General features: G+C 35.8%; 3 protein-coding genes across 4 annotated transcripts; 2 read left to right on the top strand and 1 right to left on the bottom strand.

Annotated features, from left to right (window-relative positions):
* Nucleotides 1-407: 407 nt before the first annotated feature.
* On the top strand, nucleotides 408-6941 carry LOC106447503 (RRP12-like protein). Its single transcript, XM_013889438.3, has 17 exons — nucleotides 408-525; nucleotides 942-1999; nucleotides 2087-2344; nucleotides 2442-2533; nucleotides 2916-3125; nucleotides 3204-3608; nucleotides 3764-3939; nucleotides 4023-4116; nucleotides 4211-4267; nucleotides 4586-4714; nucleotides 4795-4863; nucleotides 4947-5060; nucleotides 5170-5331; nucleotides 5437-5565; nucleotides 5699-5800; nucleotides 5883-5962; nucleotides 6054-6941. The coding sequence occupies exons 2-17, from the start codon at nucleotides 982-984 to the stop codon at nucleotides 6754-6756; spliced, it is 3798 nt and encodes a 1265-aa protein (XP_013744892.2). The 5' UTR covers nucleotides 408-525; nucleotides 942-981; the 3' UTR covers nucleotides 6757-6941.
* Nucleotides 6942-11249: 4308 nt separating this feature from the next.
* On the top strand, nucleotides 11250-16129 carry LOC106447501 (protein DETOXIFICATION 15). 2 transcript variants are annotated; one of them, XM_048780696.1, is made up of 9 exons: nucleotides 11250-11606; nucleotides 13272-13816; nucleotides 13977-14063; nucleotides 14353-14409; nucleotides 14499-14737; nucleotides 14878-14996; nucleotides 15110-15196; nucleotides 15315-15382; nucleotides 15737-16129. In XM_048780696.1, exons 1-9 carry the CDS (start codon nucleotides 11370-11372, stop codon nucleotides 15744-15746), a joined length of 1449 nt encoding a protein of 482 aa, XP_048636653.1. In that variant the 5' UTR covers nucleotides 11250-11369; the 3' UTR covers nucleotides 15747-16129. The 2 variants fall into 2 exon arrangements, with proteins under 2 accessions (XP_048636653.1, XP_013744889.2); XM_013889435.3 differs by lacking the exon at nucleotides 15737-16129 and having other exon boundaries at nucleotides 15315-15468.
* A 1428-nt stretch (nucleotides 16130-17557) lies between these two features.
* On the bottom strand, nucleotides 17558-18897 carry LOC106450289 (aquaporin NIP2-1). Its single transcript, XM_013891937.3, has 4 exons — nucleotides 18678-18897; nucleotides 18140-18580; nucleotides 18012-18073; nucleotides 17558-17929 (listed from the first exon to the last, which is right to left on the bottom strand). The coding sequence occupies exons 1-4, from the start codon at nucleotides 18816-18818 to the stop codon at nucleotides 17713-17715; spliced, it is 861 nt and encodes a 286-aa protein (XP_013747391.3). The 5' UTR covers nucleotides 18819-18897; the 3' UTR covers nucleotides 17558-17712.
* Between the last annotated feature and the right edge of the window lie 385 nt (nucleotides 18898-19282).

Here is a 19282-nt window from a genome sequence, read left to right as displayed (position 1 = left end):
ATCCATTTATTAAATGAGTTAGACTTAAAATTAGTGAGAACTCTGTTGACCGATTTAACTTAATATAATTAATTATTTTTATAGGAAATTGTATAGTTGTGGCGAAAAAATTCGATTTTACGATTTATGCAGAAAATTCCGATTTTGCAGTTTTGGCAAAAAAATTTGGATTTTATAGTTAAAGTAATTTGAATAAGAAACATAACTAATCTATTGGTAAATCCAAAGACATACAACCAACTCAAGAATTTACTTTTAGTGTTTTTTAATACTGGATTAACTATGAAGAAAAGGGACGTTTAATCGTATAAATCAATGTTTTTAAATGGAGACCGTACCGGTTAAACCGCAATCTTTTGGTCAAAACCGCTTTAAAATGATAAAACTGGATTAAATCTTAAACCGTGGAACCCTAAAAGGCTTCTCGTTTCATTGCCGCCAACATCAGACATTCAGACTTCTGTACTCACCGGTCTTCGAGCAGCAACAAACTCCACGAAGGGTCTCCGCCTTCGCCATATCCAGGTTAGAATCTCGAAGAACTTTATCCTCCTCTCCTCCTAATTCTTTCAGTCTAAAGTTCGAAGCTTTATTGTTCGCTTAGTTCATGTTTTTTTCTGAGACCATACATTTAAAAGCTATCTGTGGTCTTGTACAATTTTTTTTTTGTAGAGTTTTGATCGTTACATGTTCTGAAGATTAGTTTCAGCTGTAATGAAAACTACGAAGGTTGTTTTCAGCTTTTGATTAGTTACAATCGCATGATAAAGTTCTCTCTTTTATTGTTTCACATATCATCAGAATCTCCATCTTACACTTGAACATTACAAAGACTGTTTTTAGCTTTTGATTAGTTACAATTGCATTAAAAGGTTCTGTCTTTTTTTTTGTTTCTCATCACAATCTCAAACAAAACCTAATAGTTCCTGTTCTATTTGTAGACATTTCCACCTGGACTAGTCAAGTAAACGGAACCTAGTTATGGATTCATTATGTCTCGGCATTGAAACCGGCTTGTGCCTCACACCTTCAGAACCAGACCTCCCTGTTTCCGGTGATTTTGGGGAGTTCATGCTCTCTCGCTTATCCCAATCCAAACGACCAGACCTTAACCACCTCTGCGCTGTGATCGACGAGCTATCAAAAGCTCTAGCGGAAGGTAACCATAGCCGGACGCCTGTGGCTTACTTCGCCGCCACGTGCAGCTCGCTGGACAGCCTCTTGTCTTCAGACGCTGAACCACCTTTGGATGTGGTCCAGCCACATGTTGTCATCCTTTCACTTGTGTTCCCTAAAGTCTCAGCTGGAGTATTGAAGAGGAATGGTTTGGCTTTGCGTCTCGTCCTCAGCGTTCTGCGTCTAAGATCAGTTACACCTGAGTGCTTGATCTCGGCATTGAAGTGTTTAGTTCATCTCCTCACGATGGGGAACGAAGTCTCTGAAGCTCACAGCGTCTTGCTGAATCTTGCAACTCATTCAGATGGAAAGGTAAGAAAGCTAGCAAACTCGTGTCTCCGTGATGTCCTGGAGAAAACTCGTGGTACAAAGGCATGTCAATCAGTGAGTGGAACCATCGCAGAATCGTTCCAGAAACATTTAGATCTCGCTCATAACTCAGAAGCTCGCTCTGCCGAAGGAGCACAGCAAGTGCTTTACCTTCTCAGCACTCTAAAAGAATGCGTGGCCCTGATGTCTAAGAAACATGTAGCTACTGTGATTGAGGGATTTAAGATGCTGATGGTTACGCGAGATGCATTCGTTGCAAGGCCAGTGATAGACTCTTTAAACGCGCTTTGTCTCAATCCAACATCTGAGGTTCCAGTTGAGGCGCTTGTGGAAGTGTTGTATCACGCTGCTGTACTGTTCTCGGCGCCGGAAACATCTGCTGATGCCATGACCTCCACAGCACGTTTGTTTAAAGTTGGGATGGTGAGGGCTTTTTCTCTAAACAGAGATGTTTGCGTGGTTAAGCTTCCTGGTGTGTTCAATGGTCTGAAAGGTATGCTGTTGTATCTCTGCTCCTTCCTGTTTTTTTTTTTGTCAATGCGGTTTATCTGATTGTTGCCATGATCTTTGCCTTTGGCAGATATTATTGCATCTGAACATGAGGAGGCGATCTTTGCAGCAACAGATGCATTGAAGAGTTTGATATGTTCATGCATTGATGAAAGCTTGATCAGAGAAGGCGTCAATGGAATCCGGAATTCAAACTTGGATGTAAAGAAGTCTAGTCCAACAGTCATTGAGAAACTTTGTGCAACGGTTGAAAGCTTGCTTGATTACAAGTACCATGCGGTCTGGGACATGGCTTTTCAAGTTGTTTCGACCATGTTCAATAAATTAGGTAATTTTTGTTATTCTGTCTTGTTTCTTTGTACTTCAGGGAGTTATATTGAGCAATTGTTTGCTTAGTTGTAATGTGCCGTTCATTTAATTTTCAGGGGAAGAATCTTCATATTTTATGAGGAAGACCCTTGAGGACTTATCAGATATGCAAGATTTACCTGATGAAGGATTTCCTTATAGGAAGCAGGTAACTTTACCGCTCTAGTATTGGATCCTAATGACCATCTGCTCAGGTTCTAGATTGAAGTATAAGTACTTGAGATAGTTATGTCAGTTGTGATCGGATTACAATAGTCTTTAGACTCTTTACCGTTAGGTTATCGACATAGCGAGTTGTGGGAAGCAATAGCATACTGTGTTTGAAACTATGTCGAAAGATATTGGGCTGTGTTGATTTCTTTTACAGTCTTAAAACGCTTAATCATTTGGGTACACTTCGTGTGGTGATCCTTTTCTACTTCTGTATTGACTTAGTGGTAGCTCTTATGCTATTGGTACAAAAATTAGATAGAAATGAATGATTCCTGACTTTTTGTTTAACTGATGTTATCTTTGTTGGCGATCCCCAGTTGCATGAGTGTGTAGGATCAGCCCTTGGTGCTATGGGACCTGAAACATTTTTAAACATTGTGCGTTTAAACCTTGAGGCGAGTGATCTGTCTGAGATAAACGTTTGGCTCTTCCCAATCCTGAAGCAATACACAGTTGGAGGACGGCTAAGTTTCTTCACAGAGACTATTTTTAGAATGATAGAAACAATGAGCCATAAAGCTCAACAGGTAATTTCTTTTATCTTTATACGAAGTATATTTTTATCTTATTTTATTGCTCTCTAATGTTGCTGTTTTGGATGGCAGCTTAAGCTCCAAGGTCTTACTGCAGCATCTAGGAGTGTGGATTCTCTTGTATACTCATTATGGGCTCTGTTACCTTCATTTTGTAATTATCCTGTGGATACCGCGGAGAGCTTTGAGGATCTGGGGCGAATATTGTGTGGAGCTCTTCAAACGCAGGCTGAAACCCGTGGAGTTATATGCACCAGTTTGAATATTCTGATTCAGCAAAATAAGGATGTTGTGGAGGGTAAGGAAGTACCTGTCAATGATGCAGCAAGTCCTGCGTTGGTTCGAGCTATTACTCGTTATGATTCACACCATGCGGCAGCTAATTTGGAAGTTATGCGGTCGTGTGCTCCTAAGTTATTGGATGTGTTGTCAAAGATATTTCATGAATCTGGCAAAGATGATGGCGGTTCTCTTCAGGTAACTAACAATCTTAAAGGGCTCACTAAATGTCACCAAAGTTTGTTCTATTTTTTTTTCTTGTGTGGTTTGTCTCTGTCCCTCTCTAATTAGATATCCTTAACGTTATGAGAGCTTATCAGAGTATTTGATAATTTTTGTTGTCTTACTTTCAGTCTGCGATAGGGAATTTGGCTTCCATAGCGGAGAAAAAGACTGTTTCAAAGCTACTTTTCAAGACGCTGCGAGAGCTTTTAATGGCTACGAAAACTGCCATTGCCGAAGATGAAAGCTCTGTTAGTGGGATGGACGTGGATCATACATCAGACAAAAATTCTTCTTCCAACCTTAGGTACTGTTACTTCCAAATGTGTTTCTGGTTTTCTTAGTTGCTACTGACCCAGAGTTGACATTATTGTCTACTTTTAATTTCAGGGCAAGGTTGTTTGATCTGTTAGTTTCTCTTTTGCCTGGTTTGGATGGTCAAGCAGTAGATACCGTATTCAGTTCCTTGAAGCCTGCAATGCAGGTTTGTAAGTTGATTTATTGTGCTGGGTGTGGCTGTGATTCATTACTACGCCAAGATGACTTTAGTATATACTGATGTGGATCTTAAACTGCAGGATCCCAAGGGCCAAATTCAAAAGAAGGCGTACAAAGTTCTTTCCGTTATCTTAAAGGTATTGCTTCCTTTGCCTTAAGATTCCATGCTTAACCATGTCAAGTATATTGATTCCTTTTGTGCGTAATTGACTAATTTTATTCTCGCTTTAGAATCTAAATTTCATTGCTAGGATGCGGTGATTACATTTTGTTTGCACGTCTCAAGATAATATATGCTTGCTTACTTGACGTTCAACAGTAGATGGCTAATAATAAGTAATTACCCCTATACATTGATGCAGTTTCTTTAGGTCCTTCGAAGCCATTAACTTAAGCTTTCGTTTTTAAAATAAATCATTGACTAATGTCTTCGTTATAAATGTTTCTGTTGCCAGAGTTCTGATGGATTTGTTTCAAAGAACCTCGAGGAGTTGCTTGAGCTGATGCACAATATATGCCATGTCTCTGCTAAGCGCCATAAACTTGATTGCTTATACTTCCTGTTAGCTTATGCGTCAAAGACGGTAAGAAGCTAAACCTTGTAGCTTTATGTGTATTTTGACGAAATGCATTACGCTAAATCTGATGTTTTTCCCCCGTACAGGATGATTTAAAGGCGAGAAAGGACATTGTTTCTTCATTTCTACCCGAAGTTATACTTGCCTTAAAGGAGGTACTAAACATTGCTTGAAACTGTTTGTGTTTAAACTAATGATAGTGCAAGAATCATTATTCAGATCTCTGCTGTTTCTGCAGGTAAATAAGAAAACAAGAAGCAGAGCCTATGACGTGCTTGTTCAGATTGGACATGCATACGCAGATGAGGAAAATGGTGGAGACACTGAGAAATTACATGGTTACTTCAATATGGTATGTTTAATCTAATCCTAACAAGTCACTGTAACATTTTTTTTTTCAGGATTTTGGTTTTCCTTTTTGCGTCAAGATTGGTTATTGATCTCTGCTGTAACCGTCATAGGTGGTTGGTTGTTTGGCTGGAGAAAAACCTCAGATGATTAGTGCTGCTGTTAAGGGAGTAGCTCGTTTGACCTATGAGTTTTCCGAACTCATAGCTAGTGCTTACAATTTGCTTCCTTCAACATTTCTTCTCCTCCAGAGGAAAAATAAGGAAATCACAAAAGTGAGTTTATCTATCTTCTCTATAAAGAAGCCACGACTATATGTTGCTGCAAGTTAGCCATTTTCTCTTTCTGAAACTTGGAACCAAATCTATTCTGGAAAACAGGCAAATTTAGGTTTGTTAAAGGTGTTGGTGGCTAAATCACCCGTTGAAGGACTACACGCAAACTTAAAGAGCATTGTTGAAGGCTTACTTAAGTGGCCAGAAGGAACCAAAAACCTTTTTAAAGCAAAGGTTTGTTTCAAATACCTCTCCTGTAGTATGCTTTTTTCGCAGGCATACATACTAGTTGTGTATATATATAATAAATTAGGATTTGTTTTTGCTGCTTCTTGTCCTATTTTGAAGAGTCATGTTGGTATAATAGGTGAGGCTATTGTTGGAGATGCTAATCAAGAAATGTGGTACTGAGGCTGTCAAGTCTGTGATGCCTGAGGAACATATGAAACTCCTTACAAACATCCGAAAGGTTTGCTAACATTTTTCAAAGCTGTCTAGATTTCAGTATCCGGGTAGTGTATACCAAACATCTTCTCTTGGTTTTATCTCAGGTCAAGGAACGTAAAGAGAGGAAATATGCAGCTGGCTCTGAGATGAGTAGATCTCAGCATTCAAAAGAAACTCTATCAAAGTACCTTTCCCAACTCCGCTTTCAGATAATCTCTCATAGGATTTTCTGAGTAGTCAAGTAATGCATGTTCTTGATTTTTTTTGTCTTCCAGGGCCAGCCGTTGGAATGATACAAAGATATTTTCTGATTTTGCGGATGAAGACGAGGACAGCGACGGAGACTACATGGATGGGGAATCGAATGGCCGTAGTAAGGCTCCCTCTGTGTTGAAATATAAAGCATCCAAGAAACATCCGAGGCAGAGTCATCTTGAAGTTGATGAGTCAGATGATGAACCGCTTGACTTAATGGACCGATACAAAACAAGATCAGCTCTTCGATCAAGTGAGCTTGGCAGAAAACGGAAAGCTGACTCGGATGAAGAAGCAGAGTTTGATGCGGAAGGACGGCTAATCATCTACGAAGGAGAGAGAGCCAAAAGAAAAGAAATCTCTGATGCAGGTTCGGATGCCAAGAGCAGGTTCTCTGCAAACTCGTCGAAGAAGAACCAGAAGAGGCTAAAGACATCAGAGTCTGGATACGCTTACACAGGGAAAGAGTATGCAAGCAAAAAGGCAAGTGGGGATCTTAAAAGGAAAGATAAGCTTGAACCTTATGCATATTGGCCACTTGACCGCAAGATGATGAGCCGTAGACCAGATCAGAGGGCGGTTGCAGTCAGAGGTATGTCTAGTGTGGTTAAGCTGACGAAGAGGTTGGAAGGTAAGAGCGCTGCGGAAGCACTTGCCACTACTAAGTTCCAAAAGTTCAGGAGTGGTCAGAAGAAACCGGCTGGGAAGAAGAAAAGCAAGTAAGCTTCTCGCAATGTTTTAAGATATAAGTAGAGAAGTTATAGTTTATTCAAAACCACATTTTTGACTGAAACTTTACATACCATTTTGTTCATTTGTTAATTGTAATCAGATCTTGAATTTGTTTTTTTTTTCAAAGTTATTATAAACTTCATATACATCAAATTATAAGCATTCCAATTTGATGATATGTTATGTTCTCGCTTGTAGTAAAATTAACAAAAGGTTATCTTGGCACTGATTTTCAGAATATCATTGTTCTTATTACATTTTATTTATTTAATTCAGTCGTTACAGTGTTATTCATGATTATATCCGCTTGTTAACATTTTACAATTTACAATAAATAATTTTCTTTTGGGCAACAAAAAATATAATTTAAAATGCCGAAAGACGTAATAATTTTTAAAGTATATTAGTTGAGAGCTCGTCTCTGGTTTGGTTGAAAGCTTGTGTCAAAGGCCTGCAAGAAGCTAGATTGTCTTTGGTTTTGGGAGTGTTCTTATAATTAGTTTCAAGTCGTTATCTTTCCCCTCTTGTTGTGGTATTATATTTCTTTAGTCTTAGTTTCGTTGTCGTAATATTTGTCTTGCCTAACTCTTTTGAGGAAGGTAGCAGTATAAGCTTTTGTCTTCCACCTATGGAAACAGAAAGAATAATTTTATACATAATCAGACATCTCGAACGGCTGCATCTATCTTCTGTGATATTGACAAAGAGACGAGAAATATAATCTCTGCAAGGAGAAAGAGGAAACACTTCCAATCTCTAATGGTTATGTGGTTGAGATAGGTTATTTTTTGTAGGCTTATTTTCTTTGATCCATCTTGTTTTTATTCTTTTTTGCCAAGATGGGTTCAAACTCTAAATCTTACTAAATCTTCTTTGTACAATTTAGCAGAAAAAAAAATGTCTTGCGTTTCTTTCTCTTAATATTATCTTTATTAGAAAAGTTACAAAAACTGTTTTTTACATAGAACTTGCATAGAACCAAGTCATCAATACTATTTAAAAGGGAAGGAGTCTAAAAAAATCTACCTATCAAAGTTGTTTGGACTTTTTCATTTAATTCATTATTTTTGGTCTTACTTTAAATTTATACTAACAATATGTTACCATATATTTCTCTAACAATAATTTAGTCAATTCTTTTATTTATTTAAATCTCACTCCTAAATCCTTATCATTACTATTACTATATTTATCATTTTGATTTTTAATCGTAAAATCATTGAAACTAATATTTTATATTATCACTTTTATCATATAATATATGATTTAAAGCAAGATAAATTACAAGACATATATGTGTACATTCTAACTTCCTCTTTCGTTTATAATAAAATAATCATATTATATATAAACTTTCTCACTAAAATCTCATATTATATACTAAACTTTCAACCGTTTATAGTTTGATAATATTTTCATATTTAAAAATGATTTTTTTTCTGAATATTCATGTTACCTTCACAAAAATGAAGAAATTCATTGGTTCTATTAAAGCTAACCTGACTTCACGATATCAGTATTGATTATTCAAGATTTTGAAAATTATTTATTTAGATATTATACTTTTATTTACTTTTCACTTAAAACGAATCAATACTATTAAAAAGGAAAGAGTTTTAAAAAATTTTATATAAAAAAGTTGTTGGAGTTATGTATAACTATTTATTATTTTTCTGATAATACATTATTCATTCTAAACATACAATATTTTAAATATTTTTAACACATCTTAATATTATTTCTTATGATACCTTTACTCAGAAAAATATTTCATCAACCATGTTTTTGTACAATAACGTTAAAAATTTATATCAAAAGGTTGTTGGACCTGATATAGACGTAATGGGTCCACATATGTTCGGGTGTTTAAGATTCTAAAAGAATTTGAAATATATGAAAAATCTGAAAAATATCCGAAACACGAAAAGTATTTGAAACTCCAAACAAATACCAAAAAAATTCAAATACCTAAAATTTTAAAATCTTATTCAACATCTGACACGATGAACTGAAAAATACCAAAATTTTATCCATAATACCGGAAACATTACCTGAAATACCGGAAATTTTTTTTTTTAATTTGAAAAATTTACCTGAAATCAAAACTCTAATCGTAAACCAAAAACTTAAAAACAATATCCATAATACCGGAAACATATTCGGAATATCCAAATATACCTAATAAACACATATTTATGATCGGGTCTAGGGTAGGACCCGGACTCAAACAATGACAAGCGGGTCAAAAAAACCCAATATGTTATCTTCTCTAGACCTGAACTAAACCTATAATTTTGGGTCGGTTCGGTTTGTTTTTTTGATCCGGATATAATTCTTATGTCGAAAAAAAACTTACGTAAAAATGTACTAATAAAATCTCAAATAAACTAATTTGTAGATTATATAGCTGTTAAAAATTATGTTTTTCAATATAATAAAACTTTATATTATAATATAATCCAACAACCCCGCGCTTTCCAAGCGCGGGTCAAAATCTAGTAAAGTTTTAAAAAGGGATTTTTTTTTACACAAGATGATTTATTAAACAAGAACATAGAATACAAGAAAATCCAAAAGAAAGGACAAACAAGAAACTAAGAACCAAACACGAAGGTCTAACAAGCCAAAGAGCCCAAAAAGCCCAATTTTACAATACAACTTGCAACCAAAACCACGCAAGAGGAACCGTAGGGAAAGGGATGAAAAGTCACCCACCACGTGTTCAATCGACACACGATTTGGAAACACGCGTCAAGGAAACAACCATCGTCTTCCTCCGGTGCCAGAAAAAGGTTTGCGACGACGGAACTCAACCGGCGAAAAAGCAACTCAACCAGAGCAACCCTCACCATGAACGCCATCGTTAAACCTAGACTGACGGATCAAACGTTTCCAAGAAGAAATTACGCCGTCTATAATCGAGATCATCAATTTTGATTATCTCAAGAGTCGGCTTCAACAGAGAACCACAAAAAACGCCGATCAACTTAAAACCGGAACAAAACCGGCGAAGATGATGCTACGAAAACCATCACATCCCGGAAGCAAAAGCTGGTGAAAACGGTGGTAGAAAACCACCGCTTCCCAGAGTCTGGGTTCGACGAACAGGAGTCCATACCGGACGAACAGGAGTCCATACCGGACGAAACCATCGGCAATCAAAAACAATCACCCTCTCTCTCTCCTGTGAAAGATCTTAGAGAGAGAACATAGATGAGAGAGAGGAGCTTTTGTCTTTAGTTGCCAGAAAATATTTTTAAAAAGCGATTTACATAAGGGAAATATATGATGAACCAGAACTTATCAGATTTTTCGCTCTATTGACTTATGTGTTTGGCACCGAATAACTTTAACCACGTGCACGTCCACCACGGTTCTCACGTCATGACTCATGAGATCCAATCCGTCTCTTTGTCTTGTGCTTTTTTTATAATAGAGATTAAACTGGTTTTGCCCTCCAACTATATGTCCTAACTGAGACGGAAAGACGCAATAAAAGAAACTCACGCCTATCAAATTCAATCCTCGCCATGAGTCCACTGTCCCAGAGTTTGTTCAGACGTCAATTCTTTTTAAGACAGTGTAAGTTAGTTCTTGTACTAGAAGATGAAAGAAACAAATAATGTACACATTTTTATATTAAGACGTTTTTAAAAATATTCGATACACCCTTCTTAATTGCCAATAATGGATTTGAGACAATTCTAATAGCATTAGCATTGACAAGTGTTATACTCCTTCCATTTCATTAAAAAATTGTCACTTCAACATATTTCACATAAATTGTTTTTTTTGTAAAATATACTAATATGTTCTTATTTAATGTAAGATTTTAAAGTAAAATATATTGATTACTAAATAAAAATATATTGATTAAAATAATTTAAATCAAAAATTTATTAATTATTTAAAAGGATAAAAATAGATTTAATATGTAAAGTTGCATTGAAAGTGTAGAATGATACTCTTTTGAAACAAGAAAATAAATCTAAAATGAAACTTTTAAAAAAATTAGAGGGATTATTAGTTTTTCAAAAGCTCATTAGAGATCGGGGATTGATTAAGACCAGATTTGATTTATCATAATATCACATTAACAAATAAAAGAACCGGATCAATGCATCACTAATGGCTGTTTTCTTGTATTGAACTAATGATGCATGAAATACAGAAATCTTCCGTATTTTATAGTTTTTATTAACGTATAAGAGACATCTTATATTTCTATCACAACTTGATATTTCACCAACCTAAAAAGAAAAGAAAAAACATCTAGAACATATACTACTTTAGTTGCTATCTAAAAGATCCCCCACCAATTAAGGGACCAATAATACATTGAGATGGGTTCATTCATGTCTGATCTCCCTATCAAAACTTTTTCGGATGGTTCAACTTTCCACTGTACTGGAGACACGTAGGTAGGCACATAGGTCACATGTAATTGTCTCTATATCCTTAAAAGAATATAAATACACTAATCTATCTCCACAGATCAGTAGAGAGATACTGAACACAACACGAATCCCCAAAAGACAGGGATCAAAGAGTTTGTTACTTTGCTTTCTTTTCTTGGATCTACACATTCTTGCAGCAAAGCGATAATGAAGGAGGAGATAGACCATGTGTTGTCATGGCCTCTCATCGGAGAGAAGAGTAGTGGAATAAAGGAGGAAGTGAAGAAGCAGCTATGGCTAGCTGGACCACTAATAGCAGTGAGTCTTCTTCAGTTTTGTCTGCAAGTAATCTCAGTTATGTTCGTAGGACATCTTGGCTCCCTTCCTCTTTCTGCCGCCGCCGTTGCCACCTCTTTCGCCTCAGTCACCGGCTTCACCTTCCTTGTCAGTATTTTTTTTCTCTCTTACTACTCTCTCTTTACATATACACACATATATACACATTATATACATACTTCATTTCTTTACCATAGTGATACTCATATTTGACAGTGTTCAAAATACCGATAGTAGTTTTTTCTCAAAAAAATAAAAAAGTACCGATAGTTAAAAGAGGTTACCGTTAAAAGTATATTCATCGGCTGAGCAATCTAAGAAAACTGCAGATTTATATGAATGAATATTTGTACGTACCGGTGTAATAATATATCGGCTATCTAAAGTCTAAACGGCAAAAACCAGTTTTAAAACCTTAAGTTATGTGTATATCTAAAAATCACTAATATGCTTAAGCAAGTATGATAATCTACTCATTTTTAAATTTACAACAAAAATTATTCTGGCTCTGAAACTTGGTTGTGTGATTATTTTTAAGTCTTTAACAGATGGGAAAGTTTTAGAAAAACATCTGACACAACTTTCAGTTGCTACAAAAATATATAAATTCTTGACTTATTTTTAGTATCCTATTAATACTCCAACATTTAAAAATTAAAATTTTCACACTTGTTGTAGATATTATAATCTGGAAATCTCGGCTTTACCTTGACGATCTATTTTATTAAGAATATTATATTTATTAATTTTACTCACCTTCCTCAGCAATTGAATAGGAATTGTTAATAAATAAAATTCCTAACTAATAGAAAATCACTTCTCAAATTTGGGTTTGTAACCTTAAGGTATTCTTAAACGTTGTTTCTTGGGTACTCAAAACTGAAAAGTGTTTTTTTTTCAATCAAAGCTCATTCTGACAAAGAAAAACAATTATTAGTCTCTTTATTTCGGGAGATGTTTCATTTTCAATAACTGAAGTTTGCTACAGGATAGGATTTGGCATTTTCCCATAATTGGAACTTTTAGGGTCTCATTATCCAGCTTCTTCCTGGATCAATCACGAGTTTGAGAGAGAATAATAAATACAATTATTTTTTATATTAAAAAATAAATTTGAGTATTTCAACTAATGACGTCTGCCAAATGTATGAAATTAACAACCTTTAAATATTTAAATATTAATCAAGTATTATGTTATATTGTGAAACATTTCAAAAAACTGAAATGATATATATTTTTTTGTAACAAATACTATTAGATTAGGTAATTTTTGAGTATTTTAATTTCCCTTATAATTTTAATTATCCCCAAGGCTTCTTTCAACATACATATATCGAAATGGATTTCTAAAAGAAAAAGTACATAGAAAATGGAAAATGTATTTCAGCTACTACGTACATTATCAGGCCACTAAGCCACCTTGTTTGAATTTCCAAGTTGCGTATGCATATTTGATTGTCTTATTATGCTACAAAAACAATAATATTTTGTCATTTGAAGAAGAAAAGCGAAAATGCCAAAATTAAAGAATCGTGTTTCGAAAACAAAGAGCCAAAGTTAAAGAATCAAAGGTGTTCTTGCTTTGTCTAAACTTTTTTTTTTTTTTAACATATATCATACATTGAACGGTAAATGATCTCGAAACTTTTAAATCGAATGATATCAACACTTTCGTTGACCGCTTACTTGTGAAGCAAGAAAGCAAAATCTAATCATAAAGAAAAATACTCTTCTGAAAAAAAAACAAGAAAAAAAAAATACTCTTCTGAACAGATGGGAACAGCAAGTGCGTTGGACACGGTTTGTGGCCAATCCTACGGAGCAAAGCTGTACGGAATGCTAGGCATACAGATGCAAAGAGCAATGCTTGTTCTTACACTCTACTCTATTCCTCTCTCCATCATTTGGGCCAACACAGAGCACTTCCTCCTCTTCTTCGGCCAAGATAAATCCATCGCACACCTCTCTGGCTCCTACGCCAAGTTCATGATCCCTAGCATCTTCGCCTACGGTCTTCTCCAATGTCTCAACAGGTTCTTGCAGGCACAGAACAATGTGTTTCCTGTGGTTTTGTGTTCTGGAGTCACCACTTGTCTTCATGTGATCCTCTGTTGGGTCTTGGTGTTAAAATCTGGTTTAGGGTTTAGAGGAGCTGCTGTGGCCAATGCCATATCGTATTGGCTTAATGTCATCCTATTGTCGTTTTACGTCAAGTATTCGCCTTCTTGCTCACTCACCTGGACCGGTTTCTCTAAGGAGGCTCTACGCGACATCATCCCATTTATGAAGCTTGCTATTCCTTCTGCACTTATGGTCTGGTAAGTCCAACGACCAAATGCCTATATTAATCATTTATCGGAAGCACCTTGGGAAACAAGTTTTGTATAATGTTGAGATTTGGTAGTTCTTGCTCAACTTTATTTCTTAAATTAGAATCCATTTAAAGCATATTTATTTTCGGCGATGTTGTTTGAGCAGCCTAGAGATGTGGTCCTTTGAATTTATGGTTCTCTCGTCCGGACTTCTTCCCAACCCGGTTTTAGAAACTTCTGTCCTATCAATCTGGTAAGTATAGGGTTTATTAACTGGTATCTTTTTGATATGAACACAAATACCAAAACATAAATTACTGTGTTCTGTTAAGCTTACATCTTTTTAGCATGTGTAGGAACATAAATAGTATATCTAATTTCCAAAGGCAAATAATTATAATTATGTCTTGAAATCATATCTCAGTCAGTGGTGATTGATGAGATACCAAACTAATTAATCAGAATATATTATAATACTCTTTCTCATATGTAATAAGTTTAGTTATTGTTTATGAGTGGATTTAGTAAGAAATTTTTTGCAGCCTTAATACATCAGGAACAATCTGGATGATCCCATTTGGCCTCAGTGGCGCCGCAAGGTCCGTACAAACCTTATGTATGACTGCATCAAGACTTAATATAACATATGTAACTTTATTTGTTAAATTGTCCTTTATAATCCATATAGCACAAGGGTGTCAAATGAGTTAGGAGGAGGGAATCCCAAAGTGGCTAAGCTTGCGGTTCGTGTGGTCATCAGCATCGCAATCTTAGAGAGCATACTAGTTGGTTCGGTTTTGATATTAATAAGGAAGATATGGGGATTCGCATACAGTAGTGACCCAGAAGTAGTCAACTTTGTAGCCTCAATGTTGCCGATTCTCGCCTTAGGCCATTGCCTAGACAGCTTCCAAAGTGTTCTTTCAGGTCATTTATATGCTTCACTCAAACGCAACATTTTTTTCTTTTTGCAAGGCAAACCACCTTACAAGCACCGTTATTACATGTCAATGTTGTCATGCTTAATATTTTGGTATGTTGTTTTTTTTTTAATTAATGGTTGAAAGGGATTGCTAGAGGATGTGGATGGCAGAAGATAGGAGCTGTTGTGAATCTTGGATCATATTATCTTGTAGGAATTCCTGTGGGATTGTTACTTGGTTTTCACTTTCACTTGGGTGGTCGGGTAAATTAAATAGAGCCCAACTCTGAATCTCTGTTTGCTCATCCCTAACTTTCTCTAAGATTAAACGGTTACAAAGTTAGCTCTATATTAACTAAAATGTTGTAATATTTAAGGGGCTTTGGCTGGGAATTATATGTGCACTCATCGTTCAAGGTGTATGTCTCTCCATCATCACCTTTCTTACAAATTGGGATGAAGAGGTAAGTAAGAAGCTATACTGTAATTTAACAATAGATTGTTCTTAATCTATACTAATATCTGGTTACTATGCCTTCGGACTGAGATTATGATTTTATAATGTTTTTCGTTTATTGATAGGTCAAGAAAGCTACAAGCAGAGTTGAGTCTTCTTCTTCTGGTGTGAAGGATTTTACCGCTGAGAATGGGTCAATTCTTGTATTCTGAAAGCTATATATATATATATATGTTGAAAATGACAATATTTATTAATTTATATATATAAACTTTATAATTTGGAGATCATTAGAACCATATTTTGTTGACATCAATAAATAAAAATTAAAAGAATGTTTGTGATTTACTCAGCTTGTTGGAGATTTTCTTCCTTCTTTCATTTATAATATGTTAACAGAAAATTTCTAGTATATTATATAGGTTGGAAATTAGTTCAGTATCAATAGTTTTCAACGGATACAGGAATCAAAGAAATGATAACTCCAGAACATATAATTGTCAACGTTAAAAAAAATCATAAAAGAAGATATCTTATGCAAACGCAGAAGGAGATGAAACTAGGCTTCTATCCACAACAATGGATTCAGGCTCACGAGGATACAGATCGTAAGAAGATGGAGAAGACATGGCATAATCTGAAGGAAACGGTGACATCCCTGTCTCTGATGTTGCCTTGAAGTGCAAGTCATCTCCGTACACACTAGGGTCCGAGATGCTCTGTTTTATCTCAGTCTCTCCTTGGAGCATCTTCACAACTTCCGACATATTTGGTCTTAGTGTCGGAGACATGTTTGTGCAAAGAAGCGCAACTCTGATCATTCTCTCTGCCTCAGCTATATCTAATTTGCCCTCTAGCTCTGGATCTATAATTCCTGCAGAATCCCCTTTCTTGTGCAGCAAGAAATCCTAGAAAAGATTGTAAAAACACCATGAAGGAATAAAAGAAGGTAGAGAAGCTCTTACTAAACAATGAACAATCATTTATATGTGTCTCTTATACAAAGTTTGTCAGTACCCAATCTATAAGTCCAACACAAGATTCATGTTCAGGTGTGTAATTTGCATTGCTCTTTCCACTGACAATCTCTATTGCCACAATGCCAAAGCTATACACATCAGCCTTTTTTGTTAGATAACCTCTCATTGCATATTCAGGAACCATATATCCACAGAAAACCACCATTGTTAGTTTCGAAACATATAATATCTTTCTTTATATAAGCCTTACATTGTTACTGCAACTCTGGTGCTAATGTGACTCTTCTCATCTTCGTGCAGTCTAGCCAATCCGAAATCCGATATCTTAGCGTTAAGGTCCTTATCTAATAGTACATTGGTTCCTTTGATGTCTCGGTGAATGATCTTAAACGTTGATTCCTCATGAAGAAACATTAGTCCTTTTGCTATTCCTATGCATATCTTCTGCCTTGTTTCCACTCAAGTCTCTGACTATTCTTTCCTGTAAACGAGTCAACAGAGATCTAACGAAACCACTTTTGATCTTTTACAAGAAAATAAGTGAATCTTACCAAACAATGCACCAGAGAGACAATTATTTTCCGTGTATTCATAAACAAGCAATCAGTGTTCCATCTGCTAGCTTTCCCTATATTTTAAAAAAAAAATCTCTCTCTAACATTACCTTCTTTACATTGAGTTTCTATAAGATTACTGCTCAAATATTTTTTACAGCTTTGAGATTATGTTTTGTACCTTAAACACAGATCCAAAGCCACCTCCTCCAATCTTGTTGGCTTGGTCAAAGTTGTTTGAAACTGTACCTCTATCTCCAGTTGTTTCATCTCTGACACATCTCCTCCAACAAAGAGCTCCCATACACAATTTTTTGTGGAACAAGTGGAGTGGTTAGTTGCACAATTTTTATCCCTTAAACTTTCGAACTTCTCAAGAGTTGACTTTTAGTTTTTTTTTTTTTTTGCTAAAGAATTTTATATTTTTATTTATAATATAAATAAGTTGACTTTTAGTTTCAAGCTGTTTTTGGGAAATTGTGTTGTCTCCTATTTAAACTATCATAGTTAAGAGTTTTTCTTCTATCAAGTTGCACATAACCTCATGGGCTTGGAGCTGTATTGAATAAACCAGGAAGATCAGAGGCATGCTTCTGGAGGATGCTGTTTTGCCATATTCGTTGATGTCTACTCCTTGATGTCTACTCCCTCATAACTGAACAGGTAAGCAATCAGGGTTCTAGACTTCTAGTTGAGACAATTTCTATAAAAAAACACTTCTTTAGGTTTTGTTTGACATTCTCATGCTTTCTTGGCAAGTTACCTCTCTGCACTCAAAGATTTTTCCCTTGATTTATCAAAATTAAATTGTTTTAGTATGCATCTCTTACTCTGAATTGAACAGTGGTTGCTATCCAAGTAAACATGTATATAGATATCATCTACTCTACAACCATTTCTTACCGATAGGGATTACTTACAATGCAAGCCATTGAACATATTTACGGATAAAAGGACGAGTATTGACCTTAAAGATTTTATCTACATCATTACAAAGGAAGATCAGTAACTCGTTTATGAGAAGATCCTGTCTTGGAGAACTCAGGATTTGTTTTCTGTGTAGCCGGTAACAGTTTATGAATCAAGGCCGCTGAGACTGCTCCAAGTGTTGGAGCCAGCAAGTAAATCCAGATGCCTTGGTAACATCCCCACACAAGTGCAGGTCCTATGCTTCTTGCTGGATTCATTGATGCTCCTGATACATCTCTGTACAACAAAAGATTGTATTTGTTAGCCAAAAGAGAAGAGTTAAGCTTACATAGATTGAGAAGGGAAAAGTGAAAATTACCCGGCAAAGATAACATTCAGTGTGACCGTTGCACCAATGATTAACCCCTCTAGTTCCTTGGTCTGCAAGATTCATATTATTTTAAGATCAAGAAATGTGTGTAGTGTTTTTGTTTGTTGATCACTTACTGTTCTCTTGGAGGTAGTGACGGCACAAACAACTATCATAAGGAAGCCGGTGATGATGAACTCCATCCCGAATGCTTGAAGGTCAGTCCCAGAAGGAGATGATCCGAGGAAGACATCGTGTTTCTTGCTGCACACGTCATTGTTTAGGTCAAACAAAAGACGCAGAGTCGCAGAAGCCAAGGTTGATCCAATGACTTGAACAATTAAGTAGGCTGGGAGTTGATACAGAGGGAATCTCTTGCAAGAAGCTAACGCGATAGTGACAGCCGGATTGAAGTGTGCAGAGATGTGGCCTAGAGAGTAAACAAGAACCATCACCACTAGACCCCAAACCACCGCAATGCCCACAAGAGTCACTACATTGTTGTGTTGAGCGTTCACGGCAATAGCGGCACAACCCGCAAATATCAAGTAGTAAGTTCCCACGAGTTCTGCTATAAGCTGCAGATTAAGTGAACAAGAAAACTTCAAAAAGGGTACGGAGAAGAAGTGTGAATTAAGCAGTTTTTCCTTAATGGGTTTTGAAAAAAGAACTAACCTTTTGCATGAAGTGGACAGATAACAATGGTGGAGATGTGGGAGGAGAAGAAGGAAGTTGAGTTTTTGAAACAGGAGGAGCTTGGATGTTGAGTACAACAACATTTCCATTGTTGCTTTTGCTCACTGATATGTCATCCATTTGATTTTATTTTTTTTTGAGAAGAGAGTATAAGGCTTTGATTGATGTTTGAAGTTCTGTGTGTTGAGAGATTGTGATGAGGTTCTGCCTTTTATAGTTTGTTTACCAAAACAAAAGCAGAATGAGAATAAAGTGAAAAAGTCAAAGTTTGCTTAATTTGTAGCAACTTGCTACAGCAACATCATGGTTTATTATTGGATTTGTATTTTTTTAATATATAAAAGCTGAAAACTGCTGAACTGTAGATGGTTTTGCGGAGCAAAAGACACAGGTCCAGGCCAAATAGATAATAGTTTACTATGTTAAAGTAAAACCAAATGGATTTAAAGTTATTGTTAAAGCAAAGCCAAATCCAGTTTTAGTTTCCTGTTACTTTGTTAGTTTAGGAAGGTATATGAGCCCAGTTGATGATAGAATAAGGTAAATGATGATTGTATACTAACCTAACGCCATCAGATGATCAC

The sequence above is a fragment of the Brassica napus genome, chromosome A5, assembly GCF_020379485.1.
Source record: "Brassica napus cultivar Da-Ae chromosome A5, Da-Ae, whole genome shotgun sequence".
NCBI lineage: Eukaryota > Viridiplantae > Streptophyta > Magnoliopsida > Brassicales > Brassicaceae > Brassica > Brassica napus.
This window is presented reverse-complemented; position numbering and strand designations above follow the sequence as displayed.

Excerpts from the sequence above, each read along its gene's own strand:
- LOC106447503 (XM_013889438.3), top strand. The coding sequence starts at position 982 with ATGGATTCATTATGTCTCGGCATTGAAACCGGCTTGTGCCTCACACCT. Across the intron at positions 2,345-2,441 it reads GACCATGTTCAATAAATTAG|GGGAAGAATCTTCATATTTT; the intron begins GTAATTTTTGTT and ends TTTAATTTTCAG. Across the intron at positions 5,801-5,882 it reads TCCTTACAAACATCCGAAAG|GTCAAGGAACGTAAAGAGAG; the intron begins GTTTGCTAACAT and ends GTTTTATCTCAG.
- LOC106447501 (XM_013889435.3), top strand. The coding sequence starts at position 11,370 with ATGAAGGAGGAGATAGACCATGTGTTGTCATGGCCTCTCATCGGAGAG. Across the intron at positions 14,738-14,877 it reads CTTCCAAAGTGTTCTTTCAG|GGATTGCTAGAGGATGTGGA; the intron begins GTCATTTATATG and ends AATGGTTGAAAG. Across the intron at positions 14,997-15,109 it reads ACTTTCACTTGGGTGGTCGG|GGGCTTTGGCTGGGAATTAT; the intron begins GTAAATTAAATA and ends GTAATATTTAAG.
- LOC106450289 (XM_013891937.3), bottom strand. The coding sequence starts at position 18,818 with ATGGATGACATATCAGTGAGCAAAAGCAACAATGGAAATGTTGTTGTA. Across the intron at positions 18,581-18,677 it reads CTGTCCACTTCATGCAAAAG|CTTATAGCAGAACTCGTGGG; the intron begins GTTAGTTCTTTT and ends CTTAATCTGCAG. Across the intron at positions 18,074-18,139 it reads TCACTACCTCCAAGAGAACA|ACCAAGGAACTAGAGGGGTT; the intron begins GTAAGTGATCAA and ends TGAATCTTGCAG.